Below are 20,735 nucleotides of genomic sequence, written 5' to 3' on the forward strand. Positions count from 1 at the left end.
GTTAGCCAGGATGGTCTCGATCTCCTGACCTCGTGATCCGCCCGCCTCGGCCCCCCAAAGTGCTGGGATTACAGGCGTGAGCCACCGCACCCGGCCGAGGTTTAACTTTTTAAATACTGTCTTTTCAACTTTTTATACTGAAATAAAAACATACTATTATCAAGTGAAGTCAAGCAGACACAAAATAGCTTTAGACTAAAGCAGTAGTTTTCAAAGGGGGACAATTTATCCCCACCTTCAACCTGCAGAGGACACTTGGCAATGTCTAGAGACATTTTTGGTTGTCGAAACTTGGGGAGTGTTACTGGAACTAGTAGCCAGGGATGCTGCTAAACATCCTACAATGCACAAGAGAGTCCTCCACAACAATAAATTATGTGGCCCAGGGCCAGGAGCAGTGGCTCATGCCTGTAATCCCAGCACTTTGGGAGACTGAGGTGGGCAGATCCCTTGAGGCCAGGAGTTCAAGACCAGCCATGGCCAATATGGCGAAACACTATCTCTACTAAAAACACAAAAATTAGTCGGGCATGGTGGTGCACGCCTGTAGTCTCAGCTACTCAGGAGACAGAGGCAGGAGAACCACTTGAACTCAGGAGGCAGAGGTCGCAGTGAGCAGAGATCATGCCACTGCATTCCAGCCTGGGTGACAGAGCAAAACTCTGTCTCAAAAAAAAAAAAAAAAAAAAAAAAAAGTGGCCCAGAAAGTCACTAGCGTTGAGATGGAGAAACTCTGGAGTAATGTGAGAGTGCCTGGAACTATTCACCATAGTTGTCACTCCATGGAGAAGGCCATCGTTTTGCTCAGCTGGCACAACTGCATGAGTCAGTGTTCCAGGCTTTATGATGAGGGAATCTCCACGGGGGCACAAGAATGCTTACCTGGTATGCACGTAATATGCATTAGCCTCTGCATTTTGTTGCCAGCCATCGTGTTGCCTATACAATTTCCTACTTTTTTGCTTTTAATCTTTTGTGACAAGTATCTATTTTATTGAAATGCTTACCATTCTGATTTATTCAGTTACAGTGCAGTCTAATATTGGGCTTTCTAAAGCACTTAGATGATTTACGGACCCTGTAAAATAGAATGAAACCCTGAGATGTATGCGGAAGGGGCTGGGAGAGGGGAGTGCCTGCTAGGGAGTTTTGAAGCTGGGTCACGGGGTGGGGCGGGGGGTGCACTAGAGGATGTGAGAGCTCATGAAACCCAGGGAGCTGTGAGGCTAGCCGGGTTGGACTGGGGCCTGCTTCCCTAATCTAATTCTAGGGAACTTCACATGAATTCTTCAAATGGGCTAATTGCTGCTGGGAATTCTCCAGTGGGACCCCTCTGTGTGCTTCCCTCTAGAATGAAAGGGAACTGGTGCTGAGGACCACAGGAACTTTTGAGGGTGGTAAGAAAATCAAAGACACTCAGCTACTATCCTCATTTCTAATTCAACTAGAAGGGTGTCTCATCAAATAGTGTCACTGGGTACCAGTAACCTTTCTATAGGAACACAGTCCTCTATTGGTTCTCAGTGGCTCTCAACTATGGATGCACCTTGCAATTAATCAGGGAGCTTTAAATAAAATCCTAACACTTAGGCCTCATCCTATAAAAATCAAATCAAAAATTTTCAGAGTGGTGAGTGACGGAAAAAATGGGAACCGTACTTCAAGAACAGCATCATAATTGCATCTCTAATTTTGGGAAATGTGTACTCTGAAAGTACCCTAAAAATATATACACATATGCATATATATATATATATATATATATATATATATAGGGGATAATAAAGTTTATTTAAAGATCATGTTGTTAAAGACTGTCGTCTTTGAAATACATTAAAAAATCCTGGAACGAAGATCCATCATACAACACAGTGACTACAGTTAATATTGTATACTTGAAAATCACTAAGAGATATTAACTGTTCTCACTGCAGAATAATGATGTGTGAGGTAGTCCATACATTAATTAGCTCAATTTAGCATTCCACAATGTATCCATATTTCAATACACCATGTTGTATACCATAAATAAATACAATTTTTGTCAATTAAAATTTGTGAAAATGCTGGAAGAAACTGAGTTCTCTTTAACACAAAAGGGAATACTGAGAATTAACAACTTTGGGGAAGATATCAGAGATTATTTCCGAGGATATTATCAGAAAGACATAGCAACACGGAGATGGAAACACCATAAAAGGTTGCTAGTGAATTGCACCGGGACCCTTACTGAATACCAAAAGTGTCCGGTTTTTAAAGTTAAAATGGCCCCCAGCTTTAACCTTCTAAAAATGAAGCTAGAAAAGGGTGGGATGAGAATTCAAGATGGATTAAAGACTTACGTGTTAGACCTAAAACCATAAAAACCCTAGAAGAAAACCTAGGCAATACCATTCAGGACATAGGCATGGGCAAGGACTTCATGTCTAAAACACCAAAATCAATGGCAACAAAAGCAAAAATTGACAAATGGGATCTCATTAAACTAAAGAGCTTCTCACAGCAAAAGAAACTACCATCAGAGTGAACAGGCAACCTACAAAATGGGAGAAAATTTTCGCAACCTACTCATCTGACAAAGGGCTAATATCCAGAATCTACAATGAACTCAAATTTACAAGAAAAAAGCAAACAACCCCGTCAACAAGTGGGCAAAGGACATGAACAGACACTTCTCAAAAGAAGACATTTATGCAGCCAAAAAACACATGAAAAAATGCTCATCATCACTGGCCATCAGACAAATGCAAATCAAAACCACAATGAGATACCATCTCACACCAGTTAGAATGGCCATCATTCAAAAGTCAGGAAACAACAGGTGCTGGAGAGGATGTGGAGAAATAGGAACACTTTTACACTGTTGGTAGGACTGTAAACTAGTTCAACCATTGTGGAAGTCAGTGTGGCGATTCCTCAGGGATCTAGAACTAGAAATACCATTTGACCCAGCCATCCCATTACTGGGTATATCCCCAAAGGACTATAAATCATGCTGCTATAAAGACACATGCACACGTATGTTTATTGTGGCACTATTCACAATAGCAAAGACTTGGAACCAACCCAAATGTCCAACAACGATAGACTGGATTAAGAAAATGTGGCACATACACACCATGGAATACTATGCAGCCATAAGAAATGATGAGTTCATGTCCTTTGTAGGGACATGGATGAAACCGGAAACATCATTCTCAGTAAACTATCGCAAGGACAAAAAACCAAACACCGCATGTTCTCACTCATAGGTGGGAATTGAACAATGAGAACACATGGACACAGGAAGGGGAATATCACACTCCAGGGACTGTTGTGGGGTGGGGGGAGAGGGGAGGGACAGCATTAGGAGATATACCTAATGCTAAAGGACGAGTTAATGGGTGCAGCACACCAACATGGCACATGCATACATATGTAACAAACCTGCACGTTGTGCACATGTACCCTGAAACTTGAAGTATAACTAAAAAAAAAAAAAAAAAGAAACCAATGAAGAGGAAAATTGGGCTATGTGTTTGATCTATCACTGAATTGACTTTATAAAAGGCTTTAACAAAAGAACTACATTGAAATACTGAGAAGAATAAAGGTTCTCAGTGAGATAGGAGGGTCTATAGGAAATAGTTTTGGCATAAACTTTTCTATGGTTAAAAAAATGTTGCTTCTGATAAAAGGCAAAACAAAGTCAGAAATGATAGTTTTCATGAAAGTCAATGTTTGCAAAGAAATCCAAAGGTCCAGTAGGCTTTGGGCATCATCTTCTAGTATAAGATTTCTTTCTACCTTGGAATGAAGGGAATTCATTCATGATATTTTCAAAGTAGACTGTGGATTTAGTTTTTCTCTTGTAAATTTTCATCTTGCCTTACTTTGTGGCAATTCTGGTCTATGAAGTCCCAGCATGTGTGTGAGACGATCCTAGAAACTGGAAGAAACAACATCGTAGCCTTCTATATGTGTATGTATATATATATATATATGGTCTTGCTCTGTCACCGAGGCAGGAGTGCAGTAACACAATATCATAGCTCGCTGCAGCCTTGACCTCCCAGGCTCAGGTGATCCTCCCACCTCAGCCTCCAGGGCAGCTGGGACTAACGGTGCATGCCACTATGCCCAGCTAATTTTTCTTTTCTTTTCTTTTTCTTTTTTTCTTTTGGTAGAGACGGGGTTTCTCCATGTTGCCCAAGCTGGTCTCAAACTCCTGAGCTCAAACAATCCTCTCGCCTTGGCCTCCCAAAGTGCTGGGATTACAGGTGTGAGCCACCGCACCTGGCCAACATAGCCTCGAAAGTCTTGAACATTACATGAAAACAAACAACAAAATTGCCAAAGTGCCTATTTCTTTACTCATAATTCCCCTTGTCGAAGTTGAATTTTCTTCAGCAAACTCGCAGAGGAATGTTTCTTGAACACAAACTAAACAACCAAAAATAATACTTTTCTGACCAAGTTTGGTAATTAGCACAGCAAAATCCCATACATTTATGGGACACAGTAGCTCAAGGGGTAAAATTACATACAATGTGCTATCATAAGCCCTGGCTGAGTCAATAACTACAAAATGGACAGACAGTTCTGTGTTTGGAAATGGTTGGTTGGTTGGCATGGGCAAGTTTAGTCAGTTGAACACATTCCACAAGTTGTTTATTTGCGACGCTGAAACCATTCACAATACTTGGTGGGTTTTCGAGGCCAGCCTACACTGGCATCACTGTGTGGTACCACCTAGCACCCTGCCTAACCACTTGCGACACACGCTCCCATCACTCTTTGCCAAGTCAATACACTTAAGTCCCATCAGTCCATTCCTGATTACAAACAGTTTTGCACAGCGTCATTTTCCTTCACGCTCCAAAATCTCACTGATTTATGCATCGTTTATTTTTTGAACTACCTTAAAATCCATGCAAACAGAACTCTGCTGTATGTAAAATGAAAATGCACATATCTTTGGGGCTATTTTACCAACCTTGGGGTCTTTATCCATATTGGGACATAGCCTACTTAGAAATTTGCTTATAATAAAAACTGACAACAACCATGACAAAAATAAGGATATAATATTAAAATAAATCAAATGATATACAGTACTTTCATTATTCTGATACAGAATTTTTACATAGCAATATTGATACAGGTACAAACGGCAATCTATTACAATCGACCTTTCAGTTTACAAACAAGGTTTAAATTACAACTTAATACCGATTTAAAAATGGTAATTAGTGTTGTGCCAGATTAAAATAAATACTTCCTCTTCAAGTGACATTTTCTAGAATATCTCTAAGTAGAAGACTAAGGAAAAAAAACTTTATAAAAAGTAAAAGAAGTAAAGGTACTCTTTTATTTTTAGAAAAACCCAAATCTAGAAATCTGGACTAAGTTAATTTGGCTTTCCATTCCTTCTGTCCACACACCAGCCCAACAGCAGAGCTGAAGTCCTCTTGAGTGACAGGTCTAGCAAGGGTCCGGCAGCACTCCTAGCACCATGAGAGGAGTCTGGACTGTCAAGTTCACATATACACTCTTTTCACTATTTAAATACTGGCAAAAAGCTGGATTCCCAGCAGTGATTCTGCCATCAAACTCAAACAGACAAACCTTCCACTTTAAAATGCAAGAGGAGGGAAGAGAAATGGAGAAAAATAAAGTAAGGTAAGGGCGTTGAAATTCTTTGAGGTGGAAGAGGCAAGGGACCAAAAGTTGTAGGTGTATTTGTGTGGCAGGGCACAAATGGGGCTCGGGGTGGTGAGAAAAAAAAAAAAAGTTTCTCTAACAAAATATCAAATTCTTATTTTCCTCATTTTTGTGAAAATGGGTACGTTTTTGACACTTAAGAAAAAAGCCAAAGCAAACCAAAACAGAAACAGGGAAATGAGAACCGGTTCCATAATGCCTTACACTTTATATTTCTATCCAAAAGTAAAATTCCCTTTCAATAAAAAAAAAAAAAAAAAATCATTTAAAAATCAAAGATAAAAATGTTACTTGGAAAGTTGAGGAAGCAAAAGCATTTCTTTCTGGCACATTTTTTGTTTGGCAGAATCACAAGTAAGACTTTACAGGTAAGATGTGGCTATTCACATTTGGTTTCTACTCCAGAGCGATTACTTTTGGGCTAAACAAATAAATCGGTTAAACGAAGTCCGTAAACAGGCCAAGCCTGGCAGACATGGGCAAGTGTGATGCATCCTCCGCCCAAAAAATGGAACCTAAATAAAAAAGAAAACGGAGTCAGAGCTGGAAAGGTTTCAAAAACAAACAAACCAAACCATTCTTGAGATAGCTCTTTACATAACAATAACTAGTGTTTACTGAGTGTTAACTACCCATTAGGCAATATGCTCAGTACTTTTTATTTATTTATTATTTACGGTTTTTGAGACAGAGTCTTGCTCTGTTGCCCAGGCTGGAGTGCAGTGGCACAGTTTTGGCTCACTGCAACCTCCGCCTCCGTGTTCAAGCGATTCTTCTGCCTCAGGCTCCCGAGTAGCTGGGACTACAGGTGCATGCCACCACGCCGGACTAACTTTTGTAGTTTTAGTAGAAACAGGGTTTCACCTTGTTGGCCAGGTGGGTCTCGAACTACCAACCTCAAGCGACCTGCCTGCCTTAGCCTCTCAAACTGCTGGGATTACAGATGTGAGTTACCATACCCGGCCTGCTCAGTACTTTTTATATGTTATCCTTTCCCATTCTTACAATCACCTTGTAAAGATGGCAAGCACTTTAATTGTACCCATTTTACAGATGAGAGAATGAGGCAAAGAGAGACTGGTATATTGGCCAAGGTCACTTATCTAAAACTTGAAGCTTGTCTAGCAGTGAGTGGGCCTGAGAGACCAAGCTTTTAGTCCTCAAGCTGTACTGTCTTTTACTTTTTCTCATTTATTTCTTTTTATGGTATCCTATCATTGAAGCTCCTTAAGCTTGAACCTGGTATTATGGGCATGACCATGTCTATGCAATGAGCAAATATAAACTCACCATCAATGAGCAATATATTAATTCATACATTTGCACACAGACGCCAGGAGTCAAAATGCTGGGAAAAAACTTTAAAAGGAACAGAGGAAAATCAGAGAAGAAGGCAAGCTCAATTTGCATAAATGGAAATTGAGTAGCAGTGAAAGGTCTGCTTCATTCGAGAGTCACTCTAAGAGCCCAGCCCATTTCACCAGCCAAGCTGGGTTGAGGAGGGTCAACTGACAGCGAGCATGGTGGTTGTCTGTGCCAGTGGTAAATGGTGTACACTCCAAATATGTATGCTTTCTAGAATAAAGACAGCAAATATTATTTTCCCTCCCCTAAGCAATAGCACCTTCCTGAGAATCTGCCTGTCTTACAAGTTATATATGTCTTACAAGTTACCATTTCCAAACACAAGTTATATGGAGAAAGTTTAATCCCAGGCCTGGAGCGTCTGTGAAATCAGATGGCAAGTGACTCTGATTCAGGCTAAAGTGAGAGAGACGAGTGACTACAGACTCATGTCTCAGAGATGTTTCCATAGTTTAAGCATGGCAGAGGATGTGTTCTTCCTGCTTCTAAACTCAAATTCAACATCATTCTAGTGTATTTCTTAATCTGTTCCACCAAAAGAGGCCACCCCACATCAATGATCTGTTCTTATGAGAAAATCTGAAATGCATCTTTTAGATGCCTTCCAGGTAAATTTCTTTGTATATATCATATAGATAGCTATACAGATTATCAAAGCTGTCTACAGACAGTGGCAGAACCATTCTAATCTTATGTTGGGGCTGAACTGATAGGACAGACCCAACCCTATGGTAGTCCAACAATGTAAAGGCTAATTCTTCTGGGCATGTCTTTTGGTGGTACCACATTCGCATTCTTCTTACCTCCTTTTTCCTTTTGCTTCTCTTCCTCTTTCTTCTTTCCTGCCTTCCATTTCCAAAATTTTTCTGGAAGGGCCAGGGAGATGATTGAGATCAATAAATACAAAGGGAAGAAAAAGAGGCAATGGGAGGGCAGGGTATGCATGTAGTGAACTGGCGGAGCAAGATACAGCCAAGCCATCCCAGTTCCTCTGTCCTTTTGCTGTGTCATGACTTCCCAGGCTCTAATGACAGCGTCTACATGCAGTCATGTTCACCACCGGATTAATATAGACTTGTGCTCAGAATGGTTCTGTCACTGTGTGTCAAAGGGAACACTGAGGGTCAGCTCTTTTGCTGCCGCCAAGAACACATCAGAGGAGGTGAGTACAGCTGGACTGGCTTAGACAATTATAAGTGGATAGCATGAGAAGTGATCACCAATGACCTTTATAGCCCACTCTGACCCTGAGACCTTAAGTTTCCTTTCTGCCAGCCTAAAACTGCTGCATGGGCCAGTGATTCTCAAATAGGGATGACTGTGACCCCAGGGGACATCTGGCAATGTCTGCAAATGTTTTCATTTGTCACAACTAAGGGCAGGGAGGGGGATGCTCTAGGGGTCTAGTGGGTAGAGGCCAGGGATGCTGCTAAACATTTTACAATGCACAGGACAACCCCTATGACAAAGAATTATCTGGCCCAAAACGTCAGTAGTGCTGAGGTTGAGAAAAACAAACACAGATAGCAATATCCAAGTAAAAGGAGCCTGAAGTGTGTCAGTCAAATACACCTATAATGAGCATGTTAAATTGTTATAAACGGAGATCACCAAATATGTTACTTTCATTCACTCATTCAACAGATACTGAGTGCCACCTACACACCAGGCCCTATCTTAAGTGCCGAGCATACAATGATGAGCAAAACAGGCGAGGCTGTGCATGGTGGCGCTTCCCTCTTAATGATACAAGACAGAACATCAGTAAAATTGTTTCAGCTGCTGGTGCTCACAGCCTTGTGCTTTCTGCATCATGACACTATGATCACTCTCTGGCCTGTCACATGGGGTGGGCAATACCTTGGGCCCGGTAGAAAAGAAAAATCACATGGATTGTGCGCCATGGGTCAGGTCTCAGAAGGCATCATGTATGAATGTCATCCCAAACCTCAGCACCAGATTTTTGCTTTGTCTGAGATAGAGGAAGGTGGCTTCCTTTCGAGGTGAAGCGAAGGTCCTGGACTGAGGTTACTCAGCTAGGAGGGGAAAGTGCTCAAAGTCAAACACGGTCCTGCTTTCTTCCAGATTTTGCTCTCTTCTCAAACACCACCAAGCCCAGACTCCAGACTCTCTAAAGAGGGGACCATATCCATTTTACTCATGAGCATATAGCTCTTAGCCTGGTACACAGAAAACACTCAGGAAATATTTGCTATGTGCCAATCAAATGCCCTGCAATGCCCCACAGAGTCTAGGAACTACCTGAAGGGCAGAAGAAAGATGACCGTCTCAGATCCCAAGGCTCCCCTCACTGCCCTGCCCAGCTCCGAGCAGGCAAAACGTAACTCACACCACCAAACTCAGAGACGGACTCACCATGAAGCCCAAGATTCCAAAGCCCCTCTCACGTATAGGTCTCTAGTCCAGGACCTACGAGGGACCCTGGTAGTGTGTTCACAAGGTCATTTGTTTTTGTGAAACTTAAAAAAAATCTTTGTATTATTTCTTTAAATCAAGGACACCAAGACTGTATGAACATCAATCTGGATCTGCTTTGAGTGACCTTAACATAATGATTACACTGAACTGCAGGGTCCTTAATACTTAGGTGCTTTTTTCTCATTCAAACCCAGTTCACTCAGATCTGTGAGCTCCTAATGACAAGAACCATGATTCCTTTTCTCTTTTCTTTTCTCTCTTCTCTTTCTTTTTTCTTTTCTTTCTTTTTTTTTTTTTTGAAACAGAGTCTTGCTCTGTTGTTGTGCCCAGACTGGAGTGCAATGGCATGATCTCAGCTCACTGTAGCCTCCGCCTCCCAGGTTCAAGTGATTCTCCCACCTCAGCCTTCCACGTAGCTGGGACTACAGGCACGTGCCACCACGCCCCGCTAATTTTTGTATTTTTAGTAGATACAGGGTTTTGCCATGTTGCCCAGGCTGGTCTTGAACTCCTAGCCTCCAGTGATCTGCCCATCTCGGCCTCCCAAAGTGTTGGGATTATAGGCATGAGCCACTGTGCCTGGCCAAAAACCATGATTTCTGATATTATACACTCAGTAGATGTTTGTCAGTTTCTTGACTGGCCCACTCACTTCTAGATCTACAGACACTGTGTGACAAAGCTAACAAGTGTCTCATAATCACAAATGCAAGAGAAAGTGCTTACAGAAGATGCACACTGGAACCACTTAGTCCAAACCTCACGGTTTACTTTAGAATCAACCAACACTCAATGCAAAGTTTCCAATAGCCTAGAATTCCAAACGGCAAATTCTAGAAGTTACCGAGGCAGAACATCCAGCACTTTGAGAAAGCATGACTTTTACTCTTTCGCAGCACTTTTAAAGAGAAATTAGCACTTAGAAAAGGGCAACATGAGGGATCCTTATAGTGATGGAAATGTTTTGTGCCTTAACTGTATCAACGTCAATATCCTGCTTGTAATATTGTACTATAGTTTTGCAAGATGTCACCATTGGGAGAAACTGGGGAAACGGTATATAGTACCAAAGCTGAGAAAACCTGTATTAGACTAAAGCCTATTTCTGTCTTGTAAGTCTTTTTGCTGAATTGAACCTATAAACACTGCTATGATGCTATCCCAAGAAATAATCATAGACAGTAGCTCTTGACATTGTGATAGGAAAGATGAGAAATTCAGCATATTATGCTTTCTTCCCCATATTTGCTAAATTTCTAGTTGCATTAGTTATATTTTAGTATTTTAAAATTTTTTTACTTTAAAAAATGTTAAAATTTTAATGACTTCATATTCTGAAATTATGTTTACAATGTTTCCTCACAGGTTGGTTCTAAAATAGAAACCACTAATAATTTTTTAAATATTAAGTTGAAAAAAAAACAAGTACCAGGTTTTTATTTGAATATTTTTCCTTCAGAAAAGGAAGGAAAGTGAAGTTTTTAAAAAAACTTGGTGCTAAAAATGTTCACATAAAAAGCGCAGGAAAATTTAAAAACAAGATTGTTTGAAGGAAACATAGTTGTTTAAACTGAAAAAATTCAGAATTCAATAAGCAATAAAAATTAAAGTATTAATCACATAATTATTGAACACTAAAAAGTGTTCAAAGCTTTCAAAGCTAAATGTTAGTCAAAATGGGAAGGAAATGGCTAATCTTCTATGTAGACTTTGGAAAGTACTGGCATTAATAAAAACTTTTATTTATTTATTTATTTTTTTTTTTGAGACGGAGTCTCGCTCTTTCACCCAGGCTGGAGTGCAGTGGTGCGATCTCGGCTCACTGCAAGCTCCACCCCCTGGGGTTCACGTCATTCTCCTGCCTCAGCCTCCCGCGTAGCTGGGACTACAGGCGCCCGCCACCTCGCCCGGCTAATTTTTTGTATTTTTAGTAGAGAAGGGGTTTCACGGTGTTAGCCAGGATGGTCTCGATCTCCTGACCTCGTGATCCTCCCGCCTCAGCCTCCCAAAGTGCTGGGATTACAGGCGTGAGCCACTGCGCCCAGCCACTTTTTTTTTTTTTTAAACAGAAACTTTCTTCTAAAGGCATGATTCAGTTAAGTCATTCTGAAGTGTTAAAAAATTGTGAAAAATGTGCCTGTAATCCCAACACTTTGGGAGGCCGAGGCAGGCAGATCACCAGGTCAGGAGATCAAGACCATCCTGGCTAACAAGGTGAAACTCCGTCTCTACGAAAAATACCAAAAACATTAGCCGGGCTTGGTGTTGGGCACTGGTAGTCCCAGCTCCTCAGAAGGCTGAGGCAGAAGAACGGTGTGAACTCGGGAGGCAGAGCTTGCAGTGAGCCGAGATCACACCACTGCACTCCAGCCTGGGTGACAAAGGAAGACTCTGTCTCAAAAAAATAAATAAATAAATAAAATAAATTTAAAAATTTGAGAAAAATGAATACCTGTTAAAACTATTATTTGCTTTAAAATGTATTTAGAAAATATGCATACTATGCTTCCTAGGTGAACTCATACATCTCATATATTTTATTCTATCTTAAAATTATCAAATATAAATTTCAAAACTATACAATTATAAAACAATAGCCTGTCAGGGACTGTAAACTCTACAGGTTAATTGGTACATGTTAAATAAAACAGTAAACTGAACTCGGTAGCTATCAACTCCTACCTATGGTTCTCAGTTTCATTCATCAAATACTGTTCACTTGATCCAAATAAACAGATTTTCAGTGGCTACTGACTAAGCTGAAACAAAATGAAAAAAAAATTCTATATAGGATCTACATTTTTACTATCTACTAATGAGTCATTAAACTTCAGAGCATAATTGAATACTGTACATAATGTTCATCAGAATGTATTGAGGAAAGACTTTTTTCTTGAGTTGTTTTGAACAGACTATACAGCTGAGAGATATTCTGGAAGAAACTAGATCTTTTTCTATAATAGGTAAATTTCATCTGGAACAAGTACAACTCTGGGATCTTCTCTTAAAATAGGTCATCAAAATAACTTTTGAAAATGTATATGAAGATAAAAAAGGAACCAATAAGAAAAGTTAGAAAATAAAATTCCAGAAATACATTTCAAGTGAGCATCTGAAAACCATACTCTATTATTTAAAGATTTCATTATTGGATCCATGATAAAAACAGAACCAAAGAGATGTAGCCAGGCTTATGCAAGAAGACTGCATTTGTTTACTTTCAAAATTAAACTTGGACTAAACCTGAAATTGAAGTTATCTAGGAACTGGGGAAATAGAATTCGGTTCTCTTTTAAATATTGCAGAGGATTGGAACACTCATCCAAACCATGGCACAAATTCCCAGTCTGAACTGTTATCACTCATTCCAGTGATCATTTTGTCTCTATTATCTAAACAAACCAGTTTTGGTTAATTGGACTAAAAAGTGTTCAAATTAAACCCAACGACTGCTTTCGAAGAGGTAGAGGCGTGTAATGATTAAGACCACATAAACAATAGAGTGTCACAAAGAATGAAGTTGAGTGTCTCTTGTTTACACACAGCCTGTGTTGCTGAACCCCTCTGGGGCTTAATGTTGCAAACAGGCTTGTTGTATTAAATAAGAAGTACATATATAACATTTAATATAGAGGATCTGGTACATCACAGTGTTTAACAAGGTGCAATTATGATTGTTATTAACACAAACATAGTTCCATGGGATATGTCCCTTTTCCCCTGTTTTAGTAAACAGGCTATGTGATTCTAGCATCTAGGGCAGGTGAAGCTGTACTAATATTGTATGAAAACAACACAATTTTTTCTTTTTCCAGACAGAGTCTTGCTCTGTCACCCAAGCTGGAGCGTAGTGGCAAGACCACGCTCACTGCAGCCTGCAACTCCTGAACTCAGCTGATCCCCTCCCCCACCTCAGCCTTCCTGGTAATTAGGACTACAAGTGTGTGCCATCATGCCCAGCTAATTTAAAAAATTTTTTCTATAGAGACGGGGTCTCACTATGTTGCCCAGGCTGGTCTCAAATTCCTGGGCTCCAGCAAACTGCCTGCCTCAGACCCCCAAATTGCTGGGATTACAGTGTGAGCCACTATGCCCAGCCAAAAACAACGTAATTCTTAAAGGAGAAAGTTAAGAATAAATGTTTCAGAGACAATGACTTAAGTGTACAAAAGATAACTCATAATTCAATAAGGGTGTTGAAAATAACGAGAGCAATGCTACAGGCAGCTGGGCCAGTGGCCCCTCTTCTAGGGAAGTTTGGCATTGAGACACACAAGTAACAGTTTAAACCTCTTCTGTCCAAGAAAAAACAATGCATGTCGTGTTTTTAAATGACAGTGCAGGCTTGCATGGTAAAACCACAGGAGGGATGGTTTAAATGTAACAGGAAGCATTTCACAAGGCAACCACAGGAAAGCCAAAAGCAAATTCAGTCTTTAGATAGGCCCAAAACAACCGGAATCCACATTATAGCTTGCAGAGTTAAACCTGGGCCAAGGGGCCACAATTCATTTCATTCTGTTCACTCCGAGGAGGTCAAAATATTAACTGTTCTCTGGGACTGTGGAGTACAGGAATGATGTTTGGCTGTATTACATTTTTAAACCCTAAATCACATGTGAAAAAATAAGACAGAAAATGGAATTTGGTTTGCTTTGAAAACATTCTACTTGTATTTAAAAGAAAGTATACAATGTGTAGAAAGAACACTCTAAAGACACTGAGCTCTGCCTCTCGCAAACCACCTGCCCTCGGACTTGTTGCAATGCCACTGGAGGCACTTTACTAATGGGAAAAATGTGGAGGTGGGACCAGAGGAGGGCAATGCAACCTGGCATTCCTGGGGTGCTCTGTTGAGACCACACTGTGTTTCAAAGGTTTTCAATCAGAAGGCCAAGAACCTCCAGCTCCACATGCCTTCTGCCTCCCACTCACCCGCTTCCTCATATAATGTAAACCTTCCTGACCCCTGTAGACAGGTGGGTCTGCAACCCTTGGAGATACAACCTCTCAAGCCCTGTCCAATCCTGCCACCCTATGATCATGCCACTACTGTTAATAACTTTTCAAAAGTGTTGTTTAGGTTACTGTGATATTGAGCTGACAGATAATAAAGCAAATTGGAAAATTAAATATCATCGATAGCTAAAATTGTGAAAAATGTGTCCTGTAGGTAGAGTCAAAATATAGAATGATTAAACTAACATACAAGAGTAACTGTATAATCGATTTTCTAAAAAAATTCCAAAACAGAGAGCTTATTTACTTCTGCCTTATCAGTAGATCTAATATTAAAAGCAGTCTTTTTAAGAACTTCTATACTCAGATTTCTGCAAAGATGCATACTAGAGTATAATATATATTTTTGTTCTAAATAACTTTTAAGCAAATTCATGTGTTGGAAATTATATTGGTAAAATGCTTCTAACACCATGAGAGCAGTAACATGAAAACTCTCACTGGAATAAGAAAGACAGAGGACACATTTCTTTGAAATGAAAGAGGAGAGGAGAGGGGGTAGTTTTACACTGCTATCCTTGCTAAGGTCCAATATTCATTTCGTTTGTCGAGCACATTACCCGGTCCTTCATGTCATACAGACCTTGCTCAGAGTTATCACAGTAGAACCACCATGAATACAAATACGTAAATACTAACTTTACGAGTCAGTGGATGGCAGCTGTCTCCCAGTTTGCCCATAGGTGTGCAAATCCTTATGCTCTTAACCCAGATACTGACAGCACAGCACATGCCTCCACCACATTGGGAGTCCTTGTCACAAGCCTGAAATGTAATAAACAAACAGATAAATATAGATAATGGGAAAGACTCAGGCTAAAGAAATCTAAAATTAGCAGTGAAAACGCCCTTTAAATATCTAAACACTTCGACTTTAATACTCAGGTATTTTTTTATATGATAACCTTCATTTACTTGTATATATCTACAATAAAATCTGATCAGAATAGCTATTTCTCATTTTTTTGAAATTGGGCTAAATTCTAGCCCCTGGATTATGAAAATCTTAAGTAAACGTAAGATTTTTCTAAAAAATGAAATCAGCTCTCTTTTTCCAGCGCTTTATGGCTGAATTGGCTTTGAACTTGAAGAACAAGACTATATTAGTCTTACACTACACACGGCCATTACTACATAAATGGAATCACAAGATTTTATGACTATTAACTGCAGAATACATTGGGGCCAATTTAAAAAAAGAGATTTAAATAGTCTCTAAATCTGGCACGAAACACTCCAGACCCATAAAAGGCACTGATGTAAATTTTAGAAGTGCTCATTTTCCCTTTCAAATATTTGCATTTTGGTTCATGAGACTTGACGTTTCTCACACCACTGACTTGCTTTTTCACCATTTTCTCTTTAAAGAAATCTCATAGGTTGAAAATGGACAGACCAAGATGCTTGCCTTATGTTACTCTTCCTTCAGGTGAATAAGCTGCAAAGAGCAAATAACTGGCTTAGCATAAACATATATGTACATTACAAAATCAGCTAACAATCCTGTAAGAGCCATCAAATTAAGAAAGGCAAGTAACAGGTGCAATTGTCAATAGTAATTACTCAAGGCACCAGCTTTCAATATAAAAGTTGTAAATACATACAATGAAATAATCAACTATGGAGGAATTTCCATACTCTACTAAATAGAAATAAATAATGAAATCTAAATTTATTTGCATGAAAATGGATCTGAAAAACTATTATTCTTTCCTAGAACCAACAAAAAATAGAGTGCTTTGTTTGAACGTGGGCAGTAATCTGTTTTGGTAGTGATAAGATAAAAACATCCTGTACTATATATGTAAGAAACTAAAACCTCTATCATTTAGGCACAAATTGAAATGTACAATTAGTGGAAACAACTAAAACAGTCCTTCAAAATTCTTAGTTTTGAGGACAGTCATAACTTCTCAAGACATAAAAATATGGGCACATTCTTAACATTATTTCTCATTAAAAGTAACCAACTATTTTACTTTAAAATTCATTTACTTCCCTCATTAGAATTTATTTCCCAGTCTATTTGAAACAAGTATCTGGATAAAAGCTAAAAATTTCACCCTGAGGTGTTTGGATTTTATAGGACAATATATAAATGTTTCAATTTTCCAATTTTTATCTGCATGCCAGAAATCATGTATATGTAGCCATTACATCCCATAAATAAGATGTCTAGTCAATGATCTTTTACAATATAGTTTTAACAAATCTATGTGGGCATATAAATCAATTTCAAAATACCTACATACGCTACCCAAAAAACTGTAGATGTAAGGTAGAAGTTTTCGCCAGTATTTTATTTCAACAGATGCTCAATACCTCGAATTTTGAGGCCCCATGAGCTTTTTTTAATGAGACAATCAAAAATCCAGCCAAAATCTTTTAAAATTCAATCACCTAGATGTTTAACATGCTATACACAATATATCTTGATAAGTTACTGAGTTTTTCATTTGAATCCAGATGGTTCCTGTCATGGAGGCATAACTACATTTTATTGCCCTGTTGCTTTAGAGACATTTTTAAAATTCTCTTTTTGTAACACTGAGTTAAAATAACAACGAAAACAGCACACATAACTATATAATAAGCCCAGTCTAAGCCTCTCTAACAGAGAGACAGCCAATGTGATAAAATTTTATTTTGTAACAAAAGCTTCAGTTCTTGGAAAGTTTACAAAGAGTTGCATAGGTTTATATATTTTTAATTAGACAGCTGTTTCCTAATGCCCTTCATCCTTAACCCATTGCAAATCTATTCAGATAGTGTTGTCCTGTGAATGGAACAAAAAGATACTTATATTGCAAAGGGATCTTGGGCTCAGAGGATTAAGAGAAACTTTAAATGAGCCAGCAGGAGAAGAGGGGGAAAAAAATCCAATCATGTTTCAATTCTCATGTATTAGAAAGACCTGCAAAAACGTTTTTTCAACCACATGGACTGGCAAAGCTATGCAAGTAATTTTTTTAAAAAAATCTCTTTTCTAATAAATATCACAGAGCTTATAGTTAAATATCTGTTGGATATATACAAATGCTGTCATAGCAAAAGGACTTTCAAAATTCTATAAACCTAATAACTAATATAGAGAATATAGAGCTTGGTTTTCTCAAGACAATGATATTTCCTTTGAAGTCAAATGATATTTTATTGTCTATGTATCAACATTTCAAACAGACGTTTTATTTAAATCCCATTATGTGCACTTAAATATTTGAAGTAATTTAATGAAGGTGTGAAATAATTCCTCACTTAAAAAACAGAGAAGTTGAACAACCAGGAAATGATAGCAGTTTTGCCTTGTTAATGTAAACTAGACTATTTAGTATTGTACTGCAAACCCAATTCTTCAGATCCACACAAAATTGTTGAGAGTGGGAGAGAACTGAACTAGTTCCTACTTACAAAAAAGATGAAGACATCGTCTCTAAGTTTAAACATCTACACAGCAACCTACTCCATCATTATGCCAGAGCAATGGAGGTGCTTTGCCAGGAATTAGAAATTTAAAACTTTTATGGGGAGACCTCAAGACCCTGGGCAGGCGGGGGAAAGCCCCGGAACCCAGAAGGAAGCTCCCACAATTGCTTTTCAAAGCGCTCACATGGCCCTGGACCAAGTGATTTCAAAGGGTTTCTGCGGAGGACGCATCGGGGAGCAAACTCTTTGACTGTAGGATTAAGACTCTGGGCACTTGGGGAATTAGTCTTAGTCCTTTGCATTTCAGGAAGGGGCCGTCAAATTTTAAGGCTCGAGGCTGGAGAGCCTCCAAAAGTACTTGAGAAGACTCAGAGAGAAACTTCTTTCAGCCTAACAGAAGAAAAATGGGAGGAGTGAGGCTGTGGGTGATGAGGGAGAAGTAAGCGGGAGAAGGTGGTTATAAAGGTGGTGGGCGACATCCTTGTCACTTTTTCTTCCAGGACGCGCCCAGTGTCCCCAGCCGTCTGCTGCTTTTGGATCTGGGCATTTTCCCAAGTGCGCCAAGGGGCGACAGGGGCAGGTATCTCCGCCCAGGGCGACCCTCCCTTTGCCTCTAGCCTGCCCTTCAGGGTCCCCGTCCCAAGCCCCCTGGGTACATCCCAGGCGCGCATCAGGGGTGGACAGGTGCGCCCGGGCCGCTTACCCCGGTGATCACGGCGGCGTCCCCAGGGCGGGGCGTGAGCAGCAGCGGCGGCAGCAGCAGGAGGAGCAGGAGTGGGGCGCAGCACAGGCTCCTCATGGTGCCCTCGGGACTGGGCGGCCGCCGGAGGCGGTTGGGGGCGCGGGGACGGGTCGCGCTGGGTGGAGCGCGGAGCAGCGGGCGGGCGGGCGCGGCGGCTCCCGCGAGCCTCCGGGCCGTTATAAAGGCTAGCCCCGCCGTGACTCACGCCGGCACCCGCCCGACAGCACACGCGGGGGGCACGGCGCGGACACACCCCACACCCCACGCCCCACGTCCCACGCCCCACGCCCCACGCGGACACGCGCGCCCGCCCCGGCCCGGCCGGCTCCCAGACGAGCACGTGCTGCGCGCGGCCCCCCGCGGCCCCCCGCGCCCCCGCCTCGGGCGCCACGCAGGCAGCGCTCCCGGCGGGGCGCCCCGCTCTGCGCCGTTCCCTCCGCCGTAGCCCAGCCACCGCCTTTCGCACGCGCCGGAACCGCTTTTGTGGTCTCCGAGACACTCATTTGCTGTCCTGGTTTCCAAAGCTCCACGTGCTCTGCGCCGAAAACTTGCAAATCATTTGCTGTACAGATGTTTAGGGGGCGCCTACTACGTGCGGGGCGCTGTGGACACATAGGGGGCGGGGGGTGGGTGAGGGGGACACAGCAGCCCCTGAATCCATTCGTTTGCTCAGCGGATCTATACTGGGCGCCCGCTGCGTGCCAGGTACTGCCACCCGCTCTCTCCTCACGGTGGAATAACTTAACAGAGAAGACAGACATCAATCAAATACCCTGGAAACGTGGAAGGCAGGGGAAAGAACAAAGGGAGAGCAAAATCGCCCCAATCCCACATCCCCGGCGACGTGGAAAGGATATGTCTTTCCAGCTGCGGGACTCCGATTTGTTTCTTTCAAGTCAGATGCCTTCCCTTTATGCCCACATCTGTTCCCAACCCTCTCCTCTGATTTTCCTCACATGTATTTCCTACCCTCTTCAGCGCCGCGCCAGCTCCAGGCACAGCCGTTCAGGGTGATGCCAAAGGGAAATGAGAACGCCTGGTTTTGAGTGCCAGCCTGAGGCCCCTTAAGCCCTAGGTACGCAACTCTCTCTTCTTTCTTAAACTTTCTAGCCCAGGAAAATCACCCTTCGGTTTTACAGATGTGATAGGGCGTTATTGTGATTCGTTCATTCATGTAAACATGAATTGAGTGTCTAGTGGGTTCCAGACACACCAGGAAAGAATAAGTGACAGATTTGCCCTCCCTCTCTCATCCTAGCCTGGCTCCAAAAATTGCAGCCTGTTTCCCTCAACAAAAATGACGTCAAGAATACCTAGATGTGACCACACCAAACTTGCTTGCCCGTTTTGGGAAACCCAACTTTCTTCCTGAATAGTCAGAACCTCTGGCTTTCCTGGTCTCTTAAGAACCACAAACTATTGAAAAGCAGATGCGTCTTTCAGCCTCTTTAATAAATGCAGTAAGGAGAGTTGGGACAGAGTTACTTTCAGACTGTGGGGCTCCCCCATGCCAGAGCATTCAGACGAAATGTGGGGGATAGCCGGGGGAAGGCAGGCAATTATCTGAATGTTAAACAGCTGAATATTTGGAAACCCCAATGTTTGGCTGATTTTTAAAAACCTTTTTCACACGTGTTCTCATGTTTAAAAAACGCCTTGAACAGAAAACACAAAAGGAGTCAAACCCTTTTTTCAACTTAAAAAAAAATGTTAAAATTGGACTCGCAGTGGAGTAAGTAGAAACAGTAGCAAGTGACAGACTTGTGGAAAGTTTCCTTTTCCAGTCTCCATGCCAACGCTAGCTCGGGAATGCTGCCGGGTAAATGTAAAAACCAGTCAACATGGATTTTAACATTCCTATGACTTTCTTTTAATGGTCTATTTCATATTCGCTACCATCGAATGCCAGCTTGGGTATTCCCTGCTTCTTCAAGCATAGAAAATATGATACGTCTACATAGGAAAAATCAGATTTCAAAAGTGGCTGGCTTCTTACACAGCTGTTTGGAAAACAATCCTCATAAGGCTGTTTTGAAACAAGTTT

At 41.1% G+C, this 20,735-nt stretch overlaps 1 protein-coding gene across 1 annotated transcript; it reads right to left on the bottom strand.

Moving 5' to 3' along the window:
- Nucleotides 1-5,047: 5,047 nt before the first annotated feature.
- Nucleotides 5,048-18,844, bottom strand: PROK2 (prokineticin 2). Its single transcript, XM_032149091.2, has 3 exons — nt 18,653-18,844; nt 15,166-15,291; nt 5,048-6,218 (listed from the first exon to the last, which is right to left on the bottom strand). Exons 1-3 carry the CDS (start codon nt 18,746-18,748, stop codon nt 6,114-6,116), a joined length of 327 nt encoding a protein of 108 aa, XP_032004982.1. The 5' UTR covers nt 18,749-18,844; the 3' UTR covers nt 5,048-6,113.
- Between the last annotated feature and the right edge of the window lie 1,891 nt (nt 18,845-20,735).

This window comes from Hylobates moloch, unplaced genomic scaffold, assembly GCF_009828535.3.
Source record: "Hylobates moloch isolate HMO894 unplaced genomic scaffold, HMol_V3 SCAFFOLD_4, whole genome shotgun sequence".
Lineage (NCBI taxonomy): Eukaryota > Metazoa > Chordata > Mammalia > Primates > Hylobatidae > Hylobates > Hylobates moloch.